The sequence below is a fragment of the Olea europaea genome, unplaced genomic scaffold (assembly GCF_002742605.1).
Source record: "Olea europaea var. sylvestris unplaced genomic scaffold, O_europaea_v1 scaffold806, whole genome shotgun sequence".
In the NCBI taxonomy this organism is placed as follows: domain Eukaryota; kingdom Viridiplantae; phylum Streptophyta; class Magnoliopsida; order Lamiales; family Oleaceae; genus Olea; species Olea europaea.
Window position 1 is genome coordinate 378,019 of NW_019266496.1, and position 9,681 is coordinate 387,699.

Here is a 9,681-nt window from a genome sequence, read left to right on the forward strand (position 1 = left end):
TGACACAATATCAAAGCATATGGAGGCCTTCAATTTAGTCAACACATCACCTATTAATTAAAATCGTATGCATGTATAGAAGATATTATTGTTGCCTGAAATGTCTGAGTTGGGTTGGTGTTGAAGATATAATTTTCTTAAATAAGCTTATCGTTGTCTAATAACTTAACTTTAAAATAAAATAATTTGACACAATATCAAAGCATATGGAGGCCTTCAATTTAGTCAACACATCACCTATTAATTAAAATCGTATGCATGTATAGAAGATATTATTGTTGCCTGAAATGTCTGAGTTGGGTTGGTGTTGAAGATATAATTTTCTTAAATAAGCTTATCGTTGTCTAATAACTTAACTTTAAAATAAAATAATTTGACACAATATCAAAGCATATGGAGGCCTTCAATTTAGTCAACAGATATAATTTTCTTAAATAAGCTTATCGTTGTCTAATAACTTAACTTTAAAATAAAATAATTTGACACAATATCAAAGCATATGGAGGCCTTCAATTTAGTCAACACATCACCTATTAATTAAAATCGTATGCATGTATAGAAGATATTATTGTTGCCTGAAATGTCTGAGTTGGGTTGGTGTTGAAGATATAATTTTCTTAAATAAGCTTATCGTTGTCTAATAACTTAACTTTAAAATAAAATAATTTGACACAATATCAAAGCATATGGAGGCCTTCAATTTAGTCAACACATCACCTATTAATTAAAATCGTATGCATGTATAGAAGATATTATTGTTGCCTGAAATGTCTGAGTTGGGTTGGTGTTGATATAATTTTCTTAAATAAGCTTATCGTTGTCTAATAACTTAACTTTAAAATAAAATAATTTGACACAATATCAAAGCATATGGAGGCCTTCAATTTAGTCAACACATCACCTATTAATTAAAATCGTATGCATGTATAGAAGATATTATTGTTGCCTGAAATGTCTGAGTTGGGTTGGTGTTGAAGATATAATTTTCTTAAATAAGCTTATCGTTGTCTAATAACTTAACTTTAAAATAAAATAATCTGACACAATATCAAAGCATATGGAGGCCTTCAATTTAGTCAACACATCACCTATTAATTAAAATCATATGCATGTATAGAAGATATAATTTAAATAAGTTTGTTGCTTCTCTAATGGCTTTAAAAAAAAAAAAAAAAAAGACTAACTTCAACTTATACATAAAATGCATGCAAACAACGTCAAGCCCTATTCAGATAATGCAATTGCTCAAACCCATGTAAAGATCAGGAGTACTTTCTATTCATTCGGGTATCACTGCCACCAAAATGGAATATTTCTTGAAGACAGGAATCTATCTTAGAAAACCCATCTTTTTGAAGGGTATGAACGTTTTTTGGGAGATACTGACAATCCAACCTCTTTACATAGTTCTTCATCCGGTTGTGAACTTAGAAAGCCAGTTCCTAGAAAATGTACCATTGCAGATGCGTCCTCGAAATTCCTCCGGATATTGAAAGATGTGGACATGAAGAGCTTTGAGGGTGAGGGTGTCTTGTTCAGTTTCTTAGTAGGCACGGCGTCCAGCTCTGCAGCTTCCAGAAACCGCTCTGTAGCTGCCTCCCAAGATAGCTCATGCTTTTGCGCATCGGTCAGGGGAGCAGGCTCATCTTGCAATGCCTTGAGTGTTTCTTCAACAAACCCATTGCCATCATCATACATTCGGCAATTTGGGAACCGCTTGAAGAAATCGTTTGAGGGATGATTAGCACATACCACTATCTTGCCCATTGCTAATGCTTCAGCTGTGGTTGTACAGACTACATCTGTGGTGCTGGGATTCAGGAATACCTTGTAGCTGGATTTAAGAGAAGAAAAGGCAACATTGAGATCAAATATGTAATCAACCATTGTATGGGTAACAAGGTTATAGTCCTATATATGCCATTAAAAATTCACGTAGCAAATAAAATCCTCGAGGAATGCAACCAGAAAACACGCAAACCACGTTTAGGGGGGAAGGGAATGGGGATGGAAGAACAAACATGAACAGACTTTTCTTTTCACTAACTTCAATATGTTCTTTTCAAAGAGACTCGAGAAATTATGCTGCAACACACACACACACAGAAGAGAGACGTAAACCCAGAAAGGAGAATGACTAATCAGTTTCATATGGGAGTGGAGATATTTGTTAATCTTAATTTAGGGAGAACTTCATCTGAGAAAGATACATCCCCATGACTTTCCAACTTTGAACAAATTTCTATCCCGCTTGCTTTGGATGATCTTCCTTCGTGAAAGTAACCATTGTCAATAAGTTAAGAGCAATGATACTAGGCAAATACATGGAATCAAATCGTTGAAGAAAAAATTCAGCCAAACCCTAAATTTGAAGAATAAAAAACTTAATAAATAGACAGCACAATATTCTACACTATCAGACGCAGCAATAACTGGTAGGACTTCATGGTGCATTCCTCTGGCGGATTCGATTTATTTGAAAACATAAAAACAGTAAACACTACAGAGATCGGTGACACTATAGTATTATATGGTTTTACCCATCTTCAAGTGAATTTCAAGATTGACTTGTGGTTTATCTATACCCCCTTCACAGCAACTTCTTCATAACCCCAAGGCAAAAGAGAGGAAATTTTATAAAGTTAAAAGCAAAGAAAGGGGAAGGGAAGGAAACTCAACAAACTAAATAAGCCCCGGAATTTGAATGGCATTGACTGTCCCAGGCCTAAGTTTGATTGTACATTTTTTCTTTTCGAATTTTTTTCCTGGAGGAAATGTTTTACATCAAACCAGAATTAGCTGATAGCGGCCTTTAAGGTCTTACTCGTGAAATAAACGATCAGCATGATCACGACCAGGGTGAACCCTGACTGGTATTTCCAGATTCTTGGCAGCTTCCTGAACTTGATCAGAGTCCTGTCCACTGCCATATAAATCAACCTCAAGACCAGTTAACTCTTTTTGATGCGCATGCAGAAGTTTAAGTAGCTCCTTGTAGCCTTTGTTCCACACCATCTTCCCAATGTAGTATGTGCTTTTTGTGAAAGCCTGCTCTCTATTCCACTGTTGCTCTTTCTTTTTCATGCCAATGTCAAGAAATCTTGGATTGACCCCATGGACATTGCAGATAACAGATCTCGGAAGCTCTTGGGTGGCAGCCGATAATCTTATCACCTGCCAGTGTTAGGCAAGGCATACTCATCAGCTAGCAGTTGAATAATTAACTACCAGCAATCAGAAAGATGCAACAGAAAAACTTCCTGAAATTCAGCAGTTAACTCTTGCCACTAAAATTTTATAGCAAGTCCTACAGTTTCATATTCAGATATTCTCTAAGCTTTATCTTAAAGAATAAACTACTATTTTTCTCTTAATCAGTGATGGTCATACGTAAAATTAGCATATTTCCATTGACATTGGCTGGCGCTTGTAAAATGACTGGAATATACATGCCAGATCTTATCTCTTTCTTTATTAAGAGAAATGATGCAATCCATTAGAAATATATAGAATTCATCTCAAGATCAATTTTGTCATTCGCCAATTGTCAAGGTATAATTGATGGTAAAGCCTCAAATAATCACAAATTTAATATAGGGATACCATTCAGAGAAATTTCAAACTCTGTCAGCAAGGTTTCCTCCTTGCTATGAAAGCTTTACAAGATGATGGTTATACATGAACTCGTTTTCACAAACAATCAAAATGGAATCAAAAACTATAGACACTCCAAGACGGTCTCCTTCATGTCATGAATATCCAGCTTCACAACAACAAAGTCATGAATACAACGTTTCAGATAACAACCAATAAACCTAACCATGCTGAATTTCGAGTTCCATTAATACATCTACAGTCTATCTAATCCAAAGAGAAAGAACGAAACAATGCCATGTTTAAGGACTTCAATATTATTATTCACCTTGATACAAATAAGCCATAGTATTTAATTTAAGACAGAAGGAAAATATAATCCAATGCATATAATCAATAAGTAATTCAAAAGGAGCTGTTTAGAAATCTACCTTATGACAATATATATTGACAACCCAACTATTTATGTATTTCAGAAAAAATGCCTGCAGTTGTCCATTCTTCTCTCTCCTCACATATTCCAAATAATTGGTGTGAACAATGCCTATAACCAGACGAAATTTTGTTTTCCACCTTTTACCATGATGATACCATGTAAGATGCTCGGGCTCCTCGAGGACTGCAATATCTGCCTCTTCATCCTGGATGATCTCAGTAATATCCCCTAGAGCAAGAATGCTCCTTTTATGAAGAGAGAACTGCAACATGAGAATGAAAGCATTATAAAATAATGATTTAATAGGGTTATTTTACTTAACTAGGTTCAAATAAGTACAATGCAGTAACAATAGAAAAGAAATATCAAATATCAAAGAAGCAAGAAGTATATTTTTGCAGAGGCAATACATCCAAAAAGGTCTCCATATTTAGGAAAGAGATGCGTGGAAAGGATAGGCTGACCCTGTACTATATACCAAGACTTCAACCAAATAAAATGCAGATAACCACTGATTCCTGTTGTTTGATAGATAAGATGGACAAATGATATGACAATTCAACAATGCGGTGCCTCATCCATATGCTAAAAGATTCACAGATCGTCTACATCAGAAACAGACTCCCAAAACCCTGTGAAAAGCAGTACACAAATATGAAAAACTCAGTTGTCCATGAATACAGACCCCGCAAAAGCAAAGATTTCAGTCCTGGATTTACAGTTCCAAACCATCAGAGGCTCCACTTCCTCTCTTTCTAGCACATCGAAAAGATGAAAAGGATATCTTATCATTGTAAATGGCCATATCTTAGCCTTACGGTGACATGAAGCCAATAGAATGTGATATGCCATCATGCCACAGTTCTGATGCCATGATCTAATTTGAGGTACTAATAATTCACATATTCCAAAAATCTTAAGGGAAACGATTAGCAGCTGTAAGTTCTCAAGTATCAGGAAATATTGAAATGTGTATGCTTTTTCACTATGAATAGGTACGCGAGAAATTGTAAGGAAATGGTATTCTTGCCAGACCAACTGAGGGAACGTCTAAGAATAAGTTTCCAACAAGATCAAGGTTCCCCATTTATGCATAATAATCACATCAGCCCTTTCTTTACTTTCAACAAGCAGCAGATGTATGCTAGCTTCACTCTCAACTTAAATAATAAAAATATCACTTACCCTTCCTGGATAGAAACGTATTATGAAAGGTGATGTGAACCCAATCCGTTCTTCAAGCCATTGGCGAACATATTTTTCTTGCTCATTCGCTGAATTAAAAGTTATATTGTTCGAATAGACATGTTCTTGGTCCTTCAATTTCAACCAAGGAATAACCAAGGTGACTTTTCTCTTGCCATCCCTTGCAAGATATGCTGCACGAAATAGAGGGTTGACAGCAGTCCCAGTTAGCCATGGAAGGCTCGCCGTAGTAAATATCGCAATGTGTTGCCTCTTATCCATACACTCATCAAATTCAGCTCTATTTTGTAAATGTCACATAACAGATAGGAATACCTAACTGACAGAGGTACACGGGAAAGGTCTTATCTGCATTGATAAATAAATTAAAATATTATTTGGTAGCTGTATGTCCTATCTAATTGAACAACCACACATTTCTTAAGAATAATTCTATAAGTTCGGGGAATTATTCTTAAGAAATGATACAGGTACTGCGTTGGCAGCATCTACCCAGTGCATTTTATGTGTTTGTTGTGTCAAATATCAATGAAATACAGCCAAATGTTTTTATGTAAGAATTCCGTCAAACGATTTTTATACTTGTAGCAAAATTGATTTCTTAATTGATAAAGATTCGTGAAAATTTAACGCTTTATATATATATATATTGAACAAGAGACGAAATCAATTAATTATAACATACAATTTCAGAAAGCAATTTACACCCAAATATGTAACTGTGCTCGAAATTCGTAATATCAACATCGCATAATTGATTTTTTTTCACACAGTTTGTACAATAATTACAAATCAAATCACAGAGATGAACACTTAAGCAAATCAGAGAGGAAAATACGAGCGATATACAAGGAATCAAATAAACCAAAAAATTACATTTACAAATCTTTTATTGCCGAAGATTAGAAAATAGAAATGAACTAAGATTCAAATGTTGCAGAAACCGCAATTTCTGGTGCCTTACCTGAGCATTGTTTCGTGGAATTGTTGAATTCCCAAATCCGGAACCTTCTACGTAACAATTATTCCTCGAAAAAATATTATAATAAACGATGTTTGCAAAATAGAAATAGGATCTCAATTTAAAGAAAATAATATTCGATTGAAAGCTCTAATGAGTTGGAAAGGAGAAGATTCGAATAATAATAATAATCGATGGGGTTGTGCATTTGCGTTAATCAGACTTCTTTATAGGACAGAAGCGGAAAAGTCGTACGCGCAGCGATTGGGGTTTACCAATGGAGGAATACAATTGGTTGATGTTGGTATATAACCGTGGCGTCTGGATTTGCTGGGTCCATCCATTATTGTCTCTCGTGGTTAAGGGTTGATTTTGTTCTTATATTAAAATGTTGGGGACTAATTTTATATTTTTTAAATGCTGAAGATCACTTTTTTACTGAATAATATGTTAGGGACCAATAGTAAATTTTTTCCTGATAAAACAGGGTTCCATCTCACGTTTTCGACGTCCCCTTTGCTTCTACCACACTCGCCCTTGGAGTACGTTTTTGGTTTTGTTCTTACGTAATAGCATGGCACACTAAGCTTTGTGGAATTAAAATAATATTTTTATCAGATTTTGATAAAAGTTGATGAAATATATAGTTAAAAAGTTATAAGACCCATTATATATGCTCTTAAAAATAATTGTTAACTTTGAATTTATGTGTCTCTTTAACATTTTAATTTTGAACTAAATCTAATCATCTAATTTAGTTTGAAAAACTATTTGAAATCAAACTATACTGTTTTAGTGTCTGAATTTATTTTTTTAACATTTTTGATAGAGATAGACGAAAGCATGAACCAATAAATTAACACAATCAAAACCCGTTGATCTCGTGGAATGTAAAAAATTGACAAACAAGACTCGTTGATTCGAATATCAATAAATGATTCATCGTCAAAATGGTTAATTCCAAAAATTAACACTACTCCGTGCTATTCCTCCACTCCTCCTTTTCAAGTCAATTTGTGTACCGGTCATGGCTTCAATGCCACTGAGTTACTTGAGATCTTATACATGGATACTTGTGGACCATTACCTACCCCTTGCATGAATGGTTGTCACCAAAAAATTCGGCCAGGTAAAACGCAATTTTTATGGGTACTTAGTAGTTGTATATTTAGTCTATGCTTGGTGGGGGGTTAAAATAAGATTTTTTGTAGATTTTAATAGTTGATGAAATGTGTGGTTGAAAAGTTTTGAGATTTATAAAATATATAGTTAAAATAAATTATTGATTTTAACTTAAATTAAAATCTAAATTTTAATAAGCACACTTTTGCTTATTGGTTTGTGCTTGTTGAGTACAAGGATAAATTTCTTTTATTTTATATTAATAATGAAAAAGTTGTCCCCCAGATTGGTGAAATACTGTTTGTAATTGCTGATTTGAAGTTGCAGTCTGATGTTATTCTGCTTTATAAATTGCTTTTGCATCCTTATACTATGCTATTCACGATGCATTTGTAGAGGGTGAGTGCAAGTTGCTTCTAACAGCCAGTTTTGAGAGGGATTTTTTACTATAAAAAATTGATTTTTTTATTGTTATTTTACTATTTCAGCTGTAATTTTTGACTTCTTCTCTCACGGATGGAGCTCACTTTTCTTCTAACTGTCAAAAAATTAATTCTCAAAATCTCTCCCAAACGGGGCCTAAATTTTGGCAGGCCAGATAGGCTATCCCTGATTCAAATGGCTGAGCTGTTACTTTTAGGAATTGATATAAATTGTTATGATAAATTAACAATGCACTTCTCTCTTGTGTCATGTTTGAGCCACATTCTTTAAAAAAAAAAAATACATTTTTAAACAGTGATTTGACATCATTTTTATCACACATTTTTCAATAAAATAATATTACGCGCAAATTCAAAACTTTTCCTCATATTTTAACCATATATTCTTCATCAATTTACTATTTCAAAATATATTCTTTCAAAATAATATGGCTCAAACACACACTTGGAAAACAAGATTTTACATGTGCATTTTAGGGGTAGACCAATGTCTAATGCTCTTTCTTTCTCAAATGTTGTCTGACTCAAACTTCAGTTTTAACTTTTCTGGTTGATCGAGGTGTCAAATTTCTTGGTTGATATTTCTATGGATATCACCGAGCTGATTGAGACGCTACATGTTTCTCTGATTTCATATGCGAAAATGTGTTGAGTTTATTAAGACACGTGGTTGATCTTAAAAGTTCAATTTTATAAAGAGAGTAACTCGGACACCTTATATGTGGTCTATATTTTTATTTTTGTTCGATGTGGGATTTATCTCTTAACAAGGTTAACACTTGATGTTGAAGCCAGGTTCATGATTATAAAAGAATCTGTTTTTCAGTGTTATTCTTTGTTGAATGGATCTTTTTGTATGGTTTTCGATTCATTCACTACAAATGTGAAAAGTTCTTGAGAAATCTTAATTCCAGACTCAAAAACCATCAAACTAACACCACAATATCAAAGCTCAACCCACACCTTTCCATCACTTTGGTTGCTCCAAATTTCACCCCACAAAGGAGACTCTAACGGTGGTGGTTTATCCAATATCACAAAAGGAGAGAAGAAGGAAGAAGATGTCAAAAAAGACTATGCAAAGCTCTCAATTGCAATGAAAAGACTAATTCTCGTTCGGTAAAGATACTTGGCCAGAGCTGGCTATCCAGGGGCGCCACATGGGCCCCCCATTTGTGGGGGGTCTGTGACATGTGTCTTTGACCGTCAAGTAGAACTCACCTCTCGTTTGTTCTCTCTCTTGCCTCATGCATACACACCTCATGGTTGTTGGAATGAGGATATATAATGGGAACAATACATAACTACTATACTATAAAAGCCATATTTTACAACCAACAATCTCCCTAAATGCTTTCATAAATCAGGTGATAATTCAAATTAATAAATATATACTTATAAGATAATAGACACTAAATTAGAAGTAAATATGTCGGGTGAAATTAAATCCTACAAATAAGGTATTCTACCATATTTACTCTCTCTGTCTCTCTCTCTCTCTCAATCAAACAATATTTCTCTCTACCCACTGACTCCAAAAAAAACTCTCCAAAATCACTGCAATTTCTCCATTAATCCTTGATTTCGAGCCACGATCAACAAATACAGTTACAATCCCATCGATAAACTTCTTATATTCATTGTTTTGGACAACTAGAAGCTGTAATTTTCTCAGCCATTGATTTCCTTATGCAGAGAACAAGAATCAAACCAAAAGATATAAACATTCTTACAATAAAATTGTCGCTTGTTTTCTCCTTCACTTTCTGCCATGGGTGTGAATAAATAGAAACTCGGGAGCAATATAAAAAGCTTTAATCTTTCTGGCATGGAGTGTAGTGTTGGTTTGATATCAATGGATATGGCTCAGGATCTTCTTCAAGTTCATCCAAATTCAAATGTACAACACTGAAATTATC

At 34.3% G+C, this 9,681-nt stretch overlaps 1 protein-coding gene across 1 annotated transcript; it reads right to left on the bottom strand.

Annotated features, from left to right (window-relative positions):
• Positions 1-1,168: 1,168 nt before the first annotated feature.
• On the bottom strand, positions 1,169-6,468 carry LOC111391546 (digalactosyldiacylglycerol synthase 2, chloroplastic). Its single transcript, XM_023016782.1, has 5 exons — positions 6,201-6,468; positions 5,216-5,584; positions 4,026-4,292; positions 2,825-3,174; positions 1,169-1,834 (listed from the first exon to the last, which is right to left on the bottom strand). Exons 2-5 carry the CDS (start codon positions 5,495-5,497, stop codon positions 1,336-1,338), a joined length of 1,398 nt encoding a protein of 465 aa, XP_022872550.1. The 5' UTR covers positions 5,498-5,584; positions 6,201-6,468; the 3' UTR covers positions 1,169-1,335.
• Between the last annotated feature and the right edge of the window lie 3,213 nt (positions 6,469-9,681).